Source organism: Fistularia commersonii, chromosome 1 (genome assembly GCF_037954325.1).
Source record: "Fistularia commersonii isolate RoL2024-O1a breed Wild chromosome 1, RoL_Fcom_v1.0, whole genome shotgun sequence".
Taxonomy (NCBI): Eukaryota; Metazoa; Chordata; class Actinopteri; order Syngnathiformes; family Fistulariidae; genus Fistularia; species Fistularia commersonii.
Genome location: NC_141284.1, coordinates 13,315,820 through 13,332,713, shown reverse-complemented (window position 1 = coordinate 13,332,713; position 16,894 = coordinate 13,315,820). Strand labels below are relative to the sequence as shown.

General features: G+C 40.8%; 3 protein-coding genes across 4 annotated transcripts in view; 2 read left to right on the top strand and 1 right to left on the bottom strand.

Moving 5' to 3' along the window:
• The window catches only part of LOC147237426 (KATNB1-like protein 1), a 44,169-nt gene extending 38,658 nt beyond the window's left edge, over positions 1-5,511 (top strand). For both annotated transcript variants that reach the window (XM_086148956.1, XM_086148965.1), the window contains exons 2-10: positions 931-1,044; positions 1,139-1,176; positions 1,252-1,528; positions 1,629-1,744; positions 1,828-1,878; positions 1,952-2,041; positions 4,470-4,574; positions 4,681-4,780; positions 4,863-5,511. In XM_086148956.1, coding sequence (XP_086005082.1) covers positions 937-1,044; positions 1,139-1,176; positions 1,252-1,528; positions 1,629-1,744; positions 1,828-1,878; positions 1,952-2,041; positions 4,470-4,574; positions 4,681-4,780; positions 4,863-4,895 — 918 coding nt within the window. In that variant the 5' untranslated portion in view covers positions 931-936 and the 3' untranslated portion in view covers positions 4,896-5,511. The remainder of the gene's footprint in view (positions 1-930; positions 1,045-1,138; positions 1,177-1,251; positions 1,529-1,628; positions 1,745-1,827; positions 1,879-1,951; positions 2,042-4,469; positions 4,575-4,680; positions 4,781-4,862) is intronic.
• A 43-nt stretch (positions 5,512-5,554) lies between these two features.
• Positions 5,555-7,153, top strand: LOC147237425 (fibrinogen-like protein 1-like protein). Its single transcript, XM_086149817.1, has 2 exons — positions 5,555-5,994; positions 6,459-7,153. The coding sequence occupies exons 1-2, from the start codon at positions 5,853-5,855 to the stop codon at positions 7,151-7,153; spliced, it is 837 nt and encodes a 278-aa protein (XP_086005943.1). The 5' UTR covers positions 5,555-5,852.
• A 1,011-nt stretch (positions 7,154-8,164) lies between these two features.
• chrm5a (cholinergic receptor, muscarinic 5a) lies at positions 8,165-16,407 on the bottom strand. The gene is made up of 2 exons (XM_086149692.1): positions 15,876-16,407; positions 8,165-10,065 (listed from the first exon to the last, which is right to left on the bottom strand). Exon 2 carries the CDS (start codon positions 10,016-10,018, stop codon positions 8,417-8,419), a length of 1,602 nt encoding a protein of 533 aa, XP_086005818.1. The 5' UTR covers positions 10,019-10,065; positions 15,876-16,407; the 3' UTR covers positions 8,165-8,416.
• Between the last annotated feature and the right edge of the window lie 487 nt (positions 16,408-16,894).

Here is a 16,894-nt window from a genome sequence, read left to right as displayed (position 1 = left end):
ACTGTTGTTTGGCACACACAAACCTATGTGTCTTAGTATTACAGACTTCACTGCCAGTGAGCTTCAGCAGTATCATTTGGGGAGATAAGCGTTGGGTTAAAGCCTTTCCATGCCTTCCTTGTGGCAGGCATTTTGAATTATATCTAATTATTTAGTATTGATCTATTCTGCATGGTGAACACTGGGTCACTTTCCCAATAGCAGCAAGCTCTTAGCACACCATACAACCCCACTGGAGGTGTATTGGCGTTTCCATTCACCTACCTGCTGTGGTGCCTGAGTTGTTGAATAATATTTTATTATTTATATTATTATATATTTTTTGCCTGACATCACTTACCTGACTTTTTACATTGTGTACTTAAAGATACAGAAAAACGATTACTTATTCCATTTATGTATTGATTTATTATTTTGCCTCGGTTTTTCTGTAGTTCTATTCCGTGATGTTAGAGCATGTGAAAGCACCACTAGATGGCAGTGTGCCGCACTGAATGAATGACTGTCCGTTACCCCCCAAAGTCCCTGTTGATGCAACTGATGCAACAATTATTAATGCTAATGTATGTCATCCATCTTATGACATAGTTTCCAAGTTCTTTTCTTTATTTCTTTTCTCATCTCATCAGAATGCTCTCATTGCAGTTGCATTTCTAAAGCCCAAAGTAAAGTTTCATCCTGAACCAAAATCCCAGTAACCAGAGCTCCTTCAAATTTGTGGCCATTTGATGAACATTTGAGCCTTTAGGTTGGGAATTTTGGGATTTATGACTAAATCTACATTTCTGATATAACATAAAGACATTGACAGTGTAGCAATGTGTCTGCACATTTGTCTTCATGAAAGTAACAGAGCAATGTCCTACCATTTCTCTATAATTTTTTGGGAGAATTGTCACAGTTTATTCTAACGGGTGTCTGATCCTCCAGGTTAGAATGGAGTCCAATGGTGGAGATGGGGCACATCTAAATCTTGACAATACGTTGGAGAATGAAGCAAACCAATATGCACTATGCCATCCCCGTGGGAAGAACGTAAAACAGGTTATCTACAAGAAAAGTTGTAATATTTAGAGGAATATCAGTATTTTTCTTATTGTGCCATTTTTGTCTCTGCAAACCAAATTTTGAATTGCAGGTTACTTGTGAGAAAAATGAGGAGTTAAATAAAAAGAGGTATGTCATTCATGATTTCTATTTTAATTGCAATCAGTATGTCTTCAAAATGTTTAAATAACCTCTAATACCCAGATTTCCAGTCTGTCGGACGGGGAACAACCCTGGTAGAGTGAAGCGGGTTGTGTCATGTAAGAGGAAGACCCATCACCTCATGGTGACCCGAAGGAGGCAGCATGACTCATGGAGGGCATACGATGCATCCAACAAAGAGAATGAGATGAGTAGCAAACAGGACATCCAACAAGAGATATTTGAAATGGTTCCATGGGAGTACACACTAAATATTCATAGGAATCACATGACTGGGACAATTGATTCGGAACAAACTGAGCACTGGACATTAAATGAGGTAAGACCTTACTTCAGTTTCTATTTTTTGAAGTTTTGGTTTTAATCTCAACTGATTTTAATATCATGATTTGATTGTTTCAAATTGAATATATATTCAGCTCAATTGCAATCACAGCACAATGGTTGAGGTGCTGTTTGGCAGAAATCTTCGACTGAAAGTGGCATTCACCTTATGGCAGAGAAACATGGGAGAGTTGTTGACTTACTTCCTGAGGTATGGCTTCCTTAGTTACTTTTAAAAAAAAAGCAATGGTTATGAAAATTAACTGAACAGTTTGAATCTTTGACTCTCCAAAGAATCAAAGACACTGCCACAGTTGTTGATTTCCTCCCGCTGATAGGCAAAGGGTAAGGATCACATTTAGCCAGAAACCTTTCTCTGACTGCAATTTCAGTGACTGTTGAACCATTTTCTCTGCAGAATAGATGACAACTCTCAAAGGGTTACAATTGGCTGTTGTGTTGATCTGTTTCCTTTGGTTAAGGAAGTCCTCAGCAACCCATATGAAGAGTGAGTAAACTGTGTCCATTACTCTGCATTTTAGGAACACACACAACAGAATGAAAATCAATATGCTTATAAAGCAACAGAGACGTTGTAATTTTGGTCTTAGAGTGTTAGACCACCCAAGGTTATAATCAATAAACTGGACAAAAAAGGATATACACCCTTTATCTTTTATTATATTTTAATGCAGCCTCAGGGGGGCACAGCCCAGTGTCTCCCTGAGCCAGTCACAAGCCCAGTGAGTTGCATCAGGATGGGCATCTGCCGTAAATCTTGTGCCAAAACCAAATATGCAAATCAAACCTAAGAATATCATACCGGATTGGTCGAGGGCCAGGTTAACAATGACTGCCATTGGTGCTGATAAGAATGTCAGCTAGACTTATGAGTGTGAAACTGGAAATTAAAGGTGTGATGCTCAATGTTGTTAGTGGCTATGCCCCCACAGGTGGGATGTGAGTTAGAGGAGAAGAAGTTCTTGAATTAGTTAGATGAAGTAAAGCAGCATATCCCCAGAGATGAGAGAGTGGCAATTGGTGCAGACTTCAATGGACATGTTGGTGCAGGCAATAGAGGTAAAGAAGAAGCAATGGGCAGGTTTGGTATCCAGGATAGGAATGCAGAGGGACAAATGATGGTAGACTTTGCAAAAAGGATGGAAATGGCTGTCGTGAATACTTTTTTCCAGAAAAGACAGGAGCATAGGGTAACTTATAAGAGCGGAGGTAGGAGCATGCAGGTAGACTGGATCTTGTACAGACAAGGTGATCTGAAAGAGATCAGTGACTGCAAAGTAGTTGTAGGTGAGAGTGTAGCCAGACAGAATAAAAGGTGGTTTGTAGGATGACTGGTGATGGAAGGAAGATCAAGAGGACAAAAGCAGAGCAGAGGACAAAGTGGTAGAAGCTGAAAAGGAAGGAGTGTTGTATAGTTTTCAGGGCAGAGTTGAAAAACACTGGGTGGTTAGGGAGAGCTTCCAGATGATTGGACAACTACAGCTAATGTGATCAGGGAGACAGGTACGGGAGAACTTTGTGTGTTTTCTGGAAGGAAAGTAGATAAGGAGACTTGATGGTGGAGTGAGGAAGTGAAAGAGTGTATACAGAGAAAGCAGCTAGCAAACAGGAAGTGGGATACTGGGGGAACTGTGGAGAACAGACAGGAGTACAGGGAGATACAGTGTAAGGTAAGGATAGATGTAGCAAAGGCAAAACAAAGGGCATACGATGACTTGTATGCTTGATTGGACAGTAAGGAGGGAGCGAATGATTTATACAAAACAGAGCAAAACAGAGAGATAGAGAGGGAACGGATGCACAGCAGGTCCGGGTGAATAAGGATTTAGAGGGAAATGTATTGACAGATGATAGAAGAGTGATGGGAATATAGAAAGAGTACTTTGAAGAGCTGGTGAAAGAGGAAAATGAAAGAGAGGGGAGGGCAGGAGAGGTGACTATTGTCGACCTCAAAGTAGCAGAGATTAGCAAAAGTGAAGTGAGGAAGACATTGAAGATTATGAAGAGTGGAAAGGCGGTTGGTCCTGATGATATACTATACCTGTGAAGGTGTGGAAGTGTCTAGGAGAGGTGGCAGTAGCCTTTCTGGCTAGATTATTCAACAGGATTTTAGAGATTGAGAAGATGTCTGAGGAAAGGAGAAGAAGTGCCCATTTTTAAGAATTGGGGGAATGTGCAGAATTGCGGTAACTACAGAGGGATAAAGTTGATGAGCCAGATAATTAAGTTATGGGAAGAGTAGCGGAAACTAGAATGATAGCAGAAGTCAGCATTTGTGAGCAGAAGTAAGCCTTCATGTCTCGAAAGAATACTACAAATACAGTATTTTGTCTGAGAATGCAAACACAGAAAGTCAGAGGGAACTGCATTGTGCTTTTGTAGACTTAGAAAAAGCCTACAACAGGGTGCCAAGAGGAACTCTGGTATTGTATCAGGAAGTCTGAAGTGGCGGAGAAGTATGTTAGACTGCTGTAGGACATGTATGCTAGCTTTGAGACAGTGGTAAAGTGTGCTGTAGGTGTAACAGAGAAGTTCAAGGTGGAGGTGGGTCTTCATCAGGTATCAGCTCTAAGCTCCTTCTTGGTTGCAATTGTGATGGACAGGCTGATAGATGAGGTTAGACAGGAATCTCCATGGACCATGATGTTTGCAGATGCCATCGTGATCTGTAGTGATTATGATTATGATTATGATTATGATGCTAATGTTTTGTCTAACGTGTTTTAATTTCGAATATAGTTACTGGTTTTTGTAGGTGAAAACATACCAAATAAACAAAACATGGAAATCAAAGTCGTCAATGTGCTGTCAACATTAGATGCATCTAACTATACATGAGGACTTATTCATTAAGTGGTACATTACTCGCAGTTACGAAAATATGAATGGGTAAAGCTTATCTTTTAATTGCACAGATATATCCTTGTTGGTTTAAAGTGGATACATTCGGTTTTGAAGAACTGGTGTGAGGAACTTGCAGCAACTGGCTACAGCGGGTCCACAAATCTTCAAATGGACAAGCAAGTGTTACCTTGTTTTATCATCTGTATTATTATCAGATGTAACTATGAAACATTCTAGCACTGCTTTGATTTAACACTTAAATTTAACAACTTTTTATCACAGTGACAGGAACTTTCAACACTTTAAGCAGCAGCTTCTGGAGTTTTGGCACCAGGAACCTGTATTTAAATCGCTTCCTGGTCCTACTGGAGACATAGCAAAGGTTAGTACTGCATGAAAAGAGAATATTATTTTTAAGCATAAAATATTTCAGTGATGTTTGATTAATCATCCTTTCCCCACAGATCATTGACTCTGTCCTGTGTGGACTTCCATGACAGCAGCAAACAATTAGAGAACAGACCTCTGTGTGGTAAAATCATGCTTTAAACCTGTCATGCTGATAAAGGGGAATAGAGGATAGAAATGCTTTTGGAGACAATTAGGTTTATTCTATCTCACAATATTTTTTTTTCGTCTTTTTTTTTTTTTTTTTTTTTTTACAGAAAATGACATTGTAATTTTGTGAATGTAAAACATAATTTGTTTCCCTGAAATATATATTTTATGATTTTGACATATTGCAGTGAATAACACTTGTTTGAAACAGAAGTTTGGTTCATGTTGTGATTGATTGATTGATTGATTGATTGATTGATCATTTTTGCTCTCAATTTCTTCTTTCCTTGGTTCTGCTATGTGCAATATATTTTCTTTTGCGAGGAGTGGGCATTGATAGGGTTCTTCTTAAACACCTCTTTAAACATGTTTTTTACCTTGAGTTTAAATACATCTGTCTTTTGGTCAACTGGCACACATCCAGCGCACTGGGTTCCATGTCAGATGGACTTCAGTCTCCTTCAGTATTCAAGTGATTTCCTTCGTGGAATTTTATGACTTTACGTAGCTCATATCTCCATGTGGGTTTATCTTACTTGACACAGATAAGTGAAGGGTTGGTGTCAATGTGAGCAGGAGGCTGAAGTCCAGTTGAGACTGAAAAGGTCTGCATTTCCGTGAACTCTGATTCTGCACTCAGCTGATGACGGACTTGTTTGCATTAGTGCTTTTCATTCAGTCAGTCGTACAACAGGAGAGCAAGAAAACATTTTTGTACAGAAAATATATTCCTACATTAAACACTCCTCTCAGGTGAAGGTAAGATCCTTGAATTAATTTTCAGTATATTCAACACTTAGATAGATTTATTTGTTTCCTTATTTTAGCTGAATTCATAATGAGCCGATGCATGTTTAGGTACAGCCCGTTGGTTTGTGGGCAAAGGCAGGCTGAGGATGGGGTGTTTGAAGAGCTGGCTGTTGGTGGGTCTCCTGTTGCTAACGCTTGCTGGTGGTGAAGTGGAGCATCTTCAAGCAGAGAACCTGCATCTCTTTCATCCAGATCAACACAGCCTGGTCCTAAATTATGGAATGAAAGGTATATATGACCTTTTCACATTTATTTTTCAGGTTGCCTGGGAGCTGGTTGCCTGTGGTAAAGAATTTTCCACAGACTTGTTTGATTATGTAGTCCAGGATAAACCCCCCACTGCCTTTAAAAGCTATTTAATTCTATCTTTATCTCATCTGATGAATGTGGATTCTCCTTTGGGTGTGGGTCAAATTCCAGTCTGCTGCCCCAGTGATTCATCAAATTCAAAGCGTTACATCTTGCAAGAGGATTTGTGTCTCTTAGTAAAACAAAACAAAAAACACGTTGGACAAATTGTTATATGGTTTGGCATTTAATCAGGATTTTGCAATGTTTATCTTGCAGAGCTTTCTAAACCTGGTTGTTTTATTGTTGCGATTAGTAGACTCTCAAATCAGTTTTTTGGGGGGGTCTGAATCCTCAGCAAAAAAAGGTTGTTTTATGACTAATAAATTGTTTTTTCCCCACAGTGTTGCCAAGGGACTGCTATGAGATGCTGATGACATCCAAAAGCCAGGAAAGAGATGGAGTGTATCTGATCCAGCCAGGTGAGTCCCCCATTGTGGCCTACTGCGCCATGCAGGAGGGAGGATGGACAGTAGTGCAGCATATCACAGTCAACAGCACTGTAAATTTTGATCGCACCTGGGATGAGTACAAGCATGGGTTTGGGGATGTCACTGGGGATCACTGGCTTGGGAATGAATACCTTCATCAGCTAACTTCTGGCCCTGGGCATTACAAACTTGGAGTAAAGTTAGTGGACCGAGATGCCTTCACAAAAACAGGGGAGTATGATCCTTTTCTGGTGGAGAACGAAGCATCAGCATACAGGCTAAGGCTGGGGCTGTTCCAGGGCTCAGCTGTGGATGCTCTGACCCAGGACACTGAGAACTACCTGCACGACAACCAGAAATTCACTACTCAAGACAGAGACAATGATAACTACTTCCAGAACTGTGCCAAGCTGGAGTTCCAGGGAGTGGCAGGAGGGGGCTGGTGGTATGACGCCTGTGCTGGTGCTAACTTGAATCGCAGGAATGTCATTTACTGGCAAAAGGACTGCAATAAAGAGAGGTTGTGCAAATATGCATGGATGATGGTGCGCCCATCAGATTCAGTTAAACTGATTCATAGTGGAGACTGCAAAAAGGATGAACTTTGAGGTTGCAGCATGATACTGGCTGTCTAAGGAAGAAGAATTTTTAACTTGTTTTGCTATACCATCCTTTAAACAATTCAGCATCTGGCATTCTCTCCCAGAAGCTAACATACAAGACATCCAATCAAACACATTTATTCAGAGATGTATGGACATGATCACAAACTATTGAACAAGACATCAAAAGAATCACAAACTTGAAACACATGATTAAAACAATGTACTTTTAAACTCTAGGTTTTCAACATACATCATATCAGCATTTTTGAAGCACTGGGTCTATTTTTATTTTCCGATTTTCAAATACAGATTTCTGGTTTTATCAAAGTTGCAAAGAAAATTTTCACCAAAAAAACTGCGTTTCTGCTATGCCACAGTACAAAAGAACTAAATACTGTAGTTCAATAAAATATCCTGAGGTTGAAGAGTAATGAACACATAATAACAAACAATGTGTTCCCTTAAAGTCTCGACGCCACTTCCCACGTAAACACTGATATTACTGAAATGTGACATGAATCGTGAGAAAATCATGTCATTGTCAAACCTTTGACCAGCTGGACTTCATGCAGGGTGATTAAACAATGATATATGACGTTATATTTTATGTATTGTTTTTTTTTTTTTCATTTCAGTCTTAAAGTAGAATCATAAAGCTGTATTTATATCTATTTTTACTAAGGACAAGGGCACAGGTGAAAAGGCTTTGATATCATCAAGTTACAATCTTGATTTAGCAAGCAGACTCCTGCACAAGAACAACAAACAGTAGCCCTTCAAATTAAAACATCAAATGATCCTCCATATGAAGACAATACTTGCAGAGTAAAAGTAGCATGTCTTTTAAACTGAATATCCACTTTGATTGGGGCAGTGATATGTTTCAAATCAATACAGTGTTGATCAGAAAAGAAAACAATAGCATGGATTTCCGATAAAACTTGCACCATGAATGCAAGCACAGTATAGTATGCAATATTCTACATATATCTGTGATGTTCAGTGCATTTCAGCATCAACATTGGTTGGGGAATGTTAATCATCTTAATATACTGAAAAATATATACACAGCCTCTGGTTTTGAATGTGACATTTTTTTTCTCTTTACATTCGGTTGTTTTTAGAGATAATTGAAATCAACTGATAAATGTGAGTCATTTGACTAGCTACATAATATTCTTTTTCTTTTTATCTAACATGTTAGATTCTAATTCAAACTCATAATTATGAATGATCTCAAGCCATTGTCGGATCTCTCAAAGTACGTCACATCATTTTTGAACTGACCATCGGGTTTTGACCGTAGAAATAAAGTTTCTCCTGAATTCTTTTCTTCTTCCACTGGCAGAGTAAGAGCATGCGAAATGTCTTTTGAAAAATCTTGTTGCAGAGGGCGTAGCACATGGGATTAATAGTGCTGTTGACGTAGCACAGCCAGTAGCCAAGATGCCACAGTGAAAGAGGAATGCAATCCGAGCAGAACGTGGAAATAAGCACCATTATGTTATAAGGTGTCCATGTCAAAATGAAGGCTAGTAAGATAGCACTGAGGGTCTGAGCTGCTTTCCTCTCCTTTATTAACACCATCCTCTTCCTCTTAGTTAAATGGTTTTTCAATGTGGTGTCAATTGGCTTGGACATTGAGGAAGTTGACGGCACACTCATAGATTCGGCTGAGGAAAATGTTGAAGAAGCCATCTTGGTTTCTCCGTTTTTGCTTTGGTGCTCCACATGCACATCTTTGGCTACGGGCTTGAACTTGTAGCACACACACTTGCCAGTTTTCTGGGAGGTGCTTCCGGGTGGTGCCTGGAAGAAGCTCTCATCCTCATAGCTGCTGAGCTGCTCACTCTCACTCCCCACAACACTTTTGCTGGTCTCGCAAACCTGGTTCCCAAAGGTGTCCTGGAAGGCCTCTGGAGACACAGGCCTGTCCTCATCCTCTGAGGAGGCATAGCTGTTGTAGGTGGTCAGCTGATCCGCCTTCGACCAGTCATTGTTGGTGCTAACTGCTGACTTTGCCACGTTGCCCCTGCTTGAGGAAGACCAAGATGCTTGGTGTCTGTCATGTGATGTTGACCTAAGCTTACAAGTAAAACATGACCTGATAATTGCCTTTTGTGGCTGGGTGACCCCGTTGTCAGTGGAATAGTTAATCCCCTGCAGCTCCGCTAAATCTTTGGTCCTTTTTTCTGTCTCTCTGTAGATTCGACAGTAAAGGATTGTCATGATTGAGACAGGGATATAAAAGGCTGCAATCGCTGTTCCAAAGGTTATGACTGGCTCTGAAAAAAATTGGATCTGGCACTGTCTCTCTGGTACAGTTCGTTTTCCTACAAAGTATTGCCAGCAGAGGATTGGTGGGGCCCACAAAATAAGTGACACCAGCCAGGCTAAGCCTATCATGATCCCAGCCCGTTTAGGAGTTCGTTTGGCCCTGTAGGTCAGTGGGCGGGTGATGGAGAAATATCGGTCAAAACTGATCACCAGCAAGTTCATTACCGAGGCATTACTGGCAACATAGTCCAATGCCAACCATAGGTCACAGGCCAGATTTCCTAAGGCCCAGTAGCCCATCAGTATATAAGAGGTATACAGGTTCATTGAGAAAAGACCAATGATGAGGTCTGCAGCTGCCAGGCTTAGCAGGTAGTAATTGTTCACGGTCTTTAGTTGACTGTTAACTTTAAAGGAAAGCATGACCAGAACATTCCCTACAATAGTGATGAGACTAACTATTGCTGAGACAGTTGCAATGGTGATGACCTCCCAAAGACTGTGAGGCATCACTTGGACGTCCATGGTGCTGCTATTTATAGAGGAGTTTGGTGAGCTGTCTGGCTCCATGCTCTTGTGTCTTACCGGCATCCTATCAGGACCAGGCTGTTGAAATTCATCATTTCCAGCTCCGTTTCCTACAAAGAGAGAGAAAGTGTCCCATAAGTCACTACAATTCATCTCTGTCTAGAAATATGAATGAAAATTCTTTCATAGTCAATCATGAACATTCATTAAAAATTGGAAAAATTGCCCATTTGTGCAAATGAGAGTTACCTGTCTGTATATGTGGCCTTGCAATTGACTGGCAACTGACTGACCCTTCATGACAGTTATGATACAATAACATGCATCATGCAACTAAGTTAATTACCAAAGTGCATTTTCCAGAAACAGCTTATGGTAGACATGTTTCTCAAGAGAGGATATATAAAAGGTTAACCTGCGGTATGATGAAGTACTCGTATAGAATATTAAAAAGATTAGTACAAAAGAGCTAAATATAAAACAAAACAAGGACAAGATATTTATTTGATTAGTCAATTCTGCTCCTGTTAGACGCCTATCCCTTCCCCTGCTTCGCTTTCATAGTCATTACTACGCTTGACCAGCTCATAATCGTTTGGGTAGTCAGATGAAGTCCATCCAACCATCTTCTATCACTTAACTTGGGTCAAATTGCAGTGGCAGGAGCCGAAGCAGAGAGACAGATTTCTATCTCCCTGGTCTCTCCGCTCTGCTCTTCCGGGGGAATCACAAGGTGTCCTAGGCCAGCCGAAAGATTTACTCCCAGCGTGTATTGAGTCTTCCACGGCTGCCTCCTGGTGGGATGTACCTGGAACACCACACCAGGGAGGCGTCCAGGAGGCATCCTGACCAAATACCCTCTTGATCTGCTTCTTAAGGGTACTACCCACAGCCAGTGACCATAGCTGAGGATGGTAACATTGACCATTGAAGCCTCTATTACACGACTGACTGATAGAGGGTCTGCATTACTGCTGTTGCTGCACTGATCCAATTCCAAGTCCAAGTTGCCGACTTTGGCCACCACCCAGATCATTCTTCTCCTGACCCCCTTGGCCCTTCCAATGGGTCATGAGCCCATTGGAAGGGGGACCCACATTCTCCCTTAGGGCTTGGCCCAGCCACCAGGTACTTGCCATTGAGCTCAAACCCCTGGACCTGACTCTAGAGGTGGGCTGTGTGAGCCATTGATGTTTTCCTTCAAAGGAGGTCTTCTGCACCACACTTTGTCTGGACACCTCACCAGGGATCTGTTTGCCCTGGGGGAAACCTACCAGGGGCATAGAGCCCGAACAACTGAACCCCGACAATTGCTTGGATGTGTAAACCCCTCCACTATGACAAGGCGGTGGCTCGAGGTCGATCCTCCAAATGTAATAATAAACCTTGTGCCAGCCATTTTTACTTCAACTACCCCTGTTCACCAGCAGATGACAGCATATTACCTCCTACGTACGTGCTCTTACGGTACTTGAAGGATGTTTTCAGTCTCCTGATTTTGTTTTGTTGTGGAGTTATGCATAGGTAGTGATCTCTACACATGCATAATTGGTAAAAGATTTCCCCATGAGACTTTTTTAAATCAACTAGATGACTATATTTGTGTAAAAAAGTTTGAGAACTCAGTTGGAATGGGGGAAATTTCCCTGATATATTCAGAATACGAAGCAATAAGGCTCTGTTGTTCTGCTGTAGAGATTCACCTCTGAATTCCTTTGTCAAGCTCTCGCTCTCACAAAATGCCTCATTTGGCAGACACTTTGCCATCTGTATGTCTATTTGTGTCACCTATTCCAAAATTTCACTTTCTCTTAAGTTAGTGATTTTTCAAAACATTTTCTTTCTTTCTAGATCATTTCGAGCCACTCAATAGATTGTTTTCCAGCTTCTCTTTAAGACAATGTGGGCAGTAGTAGAGTGGCAACTGAGGACCCCTGATTTGCATGCTACCCACAGTTTTAAGTGCTTTACATGACAAAATATAAAAGTCCTCGTGTATTGGCATTCTCTCTGCGGTGCCAAATAAGGAGGAATAAAACTGGCTGCCTGAGGCCCATACAAATAACATTCCAATCACTGTAGGGGACCTCCTGCAGGACTTGGATTGTCCCCGATCTTGTTACACAGTGAAATTTCATATCACATCACTCAAATTCCTGTGGCATTTTACTGTTTGGTGTAGATGGTGCCATTAAAATGTCTGCTAGGGTTCCTTAAAATAGGATCTTATTGATCTTCACAAATGCCTCTACGGCATAAAAGCAGTTTCTTGCTTACATGCTCAACCATTAGTCATTTGCCTGTCAGGGATTAATTATAAATACTCCTAAAGACAGTGTCGGGGTATGGTGTATGTATCTTAGTTTTCAGATTCCAGACATTGCAAAAGTTGAATCCATTAGGATAGTCCATTCAATGGAGTCTTATCAAAATAAGAATATAAGCCCCTAGTATCAAAGGTAGAAGACTCAAAACGGGTGGTGTTAGTTTATGGAACCCATCCAGCCTAAAACACTACAGGGGAGAAGAACACCTTTGCAGAACAGAGAGCTGGAGGGGACAGGTCACAGGAGAGCAGCTTAGGAAGATGAAGAACATTATCTATGACTACACAGGAAATACACATTAGGTACCATTAAGAAAACATCTTGGACTGGGGCTGTGATGTTGTTTAATGGCAGCAGGGCCGTAGGGAACAGTGTCTTATAATGCATTGGTTTTGCACAGACTGCAACACTATTACACCATTTCATTATTGTGCTGTCCAATATCCCAAAAATCCTAAATTTATAGAAAGGACAACAAGGCTGAAGATCCTTGAGCTCCTCAGGAGACCTAGCAGACCATAAATAAAACATCTGACAAAGCACACTATGGCAACCCACTTACAAGATTTCAGAATGAAATTCATCAGTGATCCAGTGTATCATCTTTATGATGGGATATTTCAAATGAGATTCTACAACATTTATTGATCATACCAGTCACAGCTTCCCCACAGAAAGGTTCGGTTCATTTGGAGTCAAAACACAGTAGCATTACACGTTTTCTTCTCTTTCTTTCTCTTTCAAGTTCTTTATAGTATAAGCATTCAGGTAAGTAACACTCAGTAAGTAAGTCACTGGGTGTTGTTGCGTATTTCAGCCTTTGTGCATCATTAGCTGGCAGAACTGACTGTGGTTCCATCATTCTCTTCAAAGTGACAGCATGTTCATTTCAACATGTGGCAACGACTCATAAAGTCCAAACACTACCATAGCCTGGTGGGAAGGAAATATGGTTATGGAAAACAATGGCATTAGACAAGATGAAATCCTGTGAGCAGTAATTGCCAATTAGAGAGCATTTGGAATGATATTGTTTCAAATTAAGCTACTGCACAGCCTGTATTCCATAGATGCTGAACAAAGAGGGCAGAACTTAAGTGAATACAGATGTGGCCTTGGGTAGTCACACAATGACTTGTACATAGAGTAAGTTAAATCTTCTTTTGATTAGAAGTATTGAACCTAAATGTTGAGATTCACGTTGCATTTAAAATGGCAATTAAAAATGGACTGATGCGGAGGTCACTGTGTGCATTGCCACAACCACTTTTATAACCAATACAGGTAACCTTTTCCACAACTATCAGTCCATACAATTCAGAAAGACTCTTCACTTTTCTCAGTGCTATGATTTCATTCTGAAGCTTCTTAGGACAGACATTACTCTTAATATCACCATTTGAGTACAAGATGCCTCCCATCACCCATCTCCTTGAATGTATTATTTGCATTGCAGCCCTCTTTGCACACTTTTATAAACTTCTCTACAAGTGAAAATGTGATATCATCAATGGTCAGATGACCTGATGTTTGCTTGGAGGCAATAAATATTGCCTTCTAGTCACCTGGCAATCTTAGGTGAGAAATTCCAGGAATGAATATAAACTGTACAAAAAACTACTAAACAGAACATTATGAATCATGACAAGCGACTTTCATTTTGGGTCCGTCTTGTATGTGTGTGATAAGTAATAAGGATATTGGTGGTAATAAGAATTATTATAATAACAATAAAAAAAATGGGAACCCACATAGTTATTGAAAATAATTACTTTATAGTACGGGTTTATCACAGAGAAAAAACACTCACATCCACGTTGTCCAAATAGGACTTAAAGCTGTAAAATGAATGAATTAATGATAACAGGTACTGTATTTGAGAAATGAGGATTTTCATGATTCATTGATGGCTTTGCTTCAATGCTGACAGCCACACAAATACTCTTAAAGAACAGACTTATTCTGCTTCTTGACCTCCAGAGGTAGAACAAGTCAAGCCTACTAAAAGCCTCAAAGTTGAAACAGGAAGCATTTTAATAGTACACTCAGCACTTGGAGAGGGGGTATATATGGATGTGTCGGCTGTTGTGACATGCAGTTGGACTTTTTATAGATGCATATATCAAAGCATCAAAGATGATGAAAAATTTGGGGGATTTTTGGGGAAAAGGAGCTTGTATTGTTGCACAGAACTGTTGTTTGATATGTGATCGTGTCTCATATATTTTACGATTACTTAACGGCAATCAGGGTATAAAAAAGGGTGCCCCTCCTCCCACAGAAAAAATAGAGTTTTCGTCATACTGCACATCCCAAAAGTGACAGTTGCAAAAGCTTTGTATCAGCTGGTTATGATCAATCAGTTACTGAAACAATGAAAAACAGAGCTTAGTGAGTAAGAGAGGACATTTTAGGAGGCAAGCCTCCTCCTGAACAGGCCGAAATACTGAAAGGTGAATATCTTCGGGTCTTTTGGCAAGTGGTTGATGATGACAATGCTTCTATGTTTCAGCTACTTTTTCTTGCCCCCACTGGTCCTTGCAGTCATGCATAACCTTTTCCACACTCTTTGGTTGCAGTGTAGCTGCCCTCCTTAGCAAGATATGTAAATAAATAAATAAATAAGTAGTATGTTTGTGGTATTTGCAAAAAAAAAAGAAGGACTAAAAATGAAAGTCCAAGAGAAGAAGGAATGAGTCAGGGGACACCATGTGTGTCTGTGTGGTGAGTGTCTGATTTGTGCATAAGCCTTGAGGTCTTTCGCACAATTTGGTTTGTGCATTCTGTGTATTGGTCATTGGAGGAGAAAGAAAGAGGATTACAAATGCTCATATGGTGGGGCTGTTGAGGGCAGCTCCAAAACATGCAATCTGAAATATTCATCATTGTGTCAATGCTGGTTAGAAATCAGCCATCTCAGCTGAGGAGGAATGCAGTAAGGCAGAGTTTTCTTGCACATTTCCTTAAAGTGCACATTTGTTCTGCATATTCCCTACTAAGATATTTGAATACAAATGGTTAAGGTGGCTGCTAAAGGGGAATTTAACTATTGGGGCTCATTCTTTGTTTCATTAACCTTTTCTTTCATTTAGATAAGGATGTCTGTCTATTTTTTGATTACAGCAACCAGACAGTCTATTGGATGAAAGGGTCCACCAGCACATAGGTGGATTTGTTCATCATATCTCAAACCAACCAACATTTTATTTTCTCCAAAAAAATTATTTTGACAAGAATCTAGTACCTTTCTGTATCTGCTACAATACCCATAAAAGAGAATGGGAAATGGGATTTTTTTTGACGTTCGGGGGGCACTAGGGAGGAACAGTCACTGGGCTTAGTGTTGCTTTTTGATTCCCTGTTGCATACAAGCCAGTTTTCTAAGCAGCAATTCAGGATGCACACATCTCTACAGGAGCAGTCTCGGTTGCATTCATATACAAATATATGCTGAAACCTCTCAGACATCCACTATTTCCATTTAAATCCAGTCAATGCCTCTGATCATTGATCAAATAATGTAGCTTTTTTGAATAGAATTTTCACAGGAAAGGAAATTACAGTGATATAAAAAAAAAGACATGCATACTTACAGCCGACTTTAGATCACTCAGCATTCTGTTAAAGAGCAGACTGTATCTGTAGCAAAAAATGTAGCAAAGTTCAATACGGATTCCACCATTTTTCCAGAGAAGCCATCGGGTCAAGTGGAGTATGAAACAGTATAACACAGTTGGAGACAGGACTTTAGGGGGTGAACTATCGTGCTGACCTGACCCTTGTCAGCAGGGTCCAGAGAGAAAGTCTAAACACAGAGGCATAGAAGGAGGCAAAGGACGACGAAACCGGAGTAGGGTGGGCACCAGAGGTTTTGGGTCATCGCTGCTCAAGAGGTAAAGAATACACCATTACAACATCGTCAGCCGTCCAGAAAAGCCCCTGCGTATCCTGATGAGAAAAGTATCCTCAAGTTGCATAGCATCCCTTCCAAGTTATTTATACTCTGTAGAAGCAAGCCAAAGACGGAAGGCAGGCGAGAACTTTTCAATCAAGTTTGATCCTGGTAAAGGTACTTCTTCTCAGTCATGTGAAAGCAGGGTGTTGTCACTGAGTGGCTGCCTGACGCCTGAGCGAAGTCACAGCCACGGCTGCCGCTGCTGCTGCATCTAGACTGGCTGGCAGACACAGATGTGGCTGACGCTAGCTTGCTGGGAGGAGAAATTCCCATTGGGGTGAATGGTTCATCATGTTTCGGGACAGTGAGCATGCTGCTCTGACCACAGTGTGTCTGAGTGTGTGTGCGTGTTTGCATGTGTGCCTTTGTGTATGTGTGTGTGTGTCCGGGGGCTGGGTGGGGGGGTGCAGGAAAGGTGGCTGAGTGGCTTAGAAGGGATCTTTTAAGAAGATGTGGGGGTGGTGGGAGGGAAAGAGTGGATGGGTGTGTATTTGTGCGGTTTTTTGTGTGCTTGTGTTAATCAGACGAGTTAAGCCAAATCCTGTTTTTGTGTGGTTGTGTGAGTGTATCAGTCAGACCGTTAATTACTTTCTATAGCTTGTCTTTTGTCTGTGTTGCTCAGAAAGGCAGAAGCAGACCCTGGTTATCACTACGCTC

Bases quoted from the DNA above. Each gene is read 5' to 3' on its own strand.
- LOC147237425 (XM_086149817.1), top strand. From the start codon at position 5,853: ATGGGGTGTTTGAAGAGCTGGCTGTTGGTGGGTCTCCTGTTGCTAACG. The intron at 5,995-6,458 runs GTATATATGACC...TTTTCCCCACAG, and splicing joins CCTAAATTATGGAATGAAAG to TGTTGCCAAGGGACTGCTAT.
- chrm5a (XM_086149692.1), bottom strand. From the start codon at position 10,018: ATGCCGGTAAGACACAAGAGCATGGAGCCAGACAGCTCACCAAACTCC.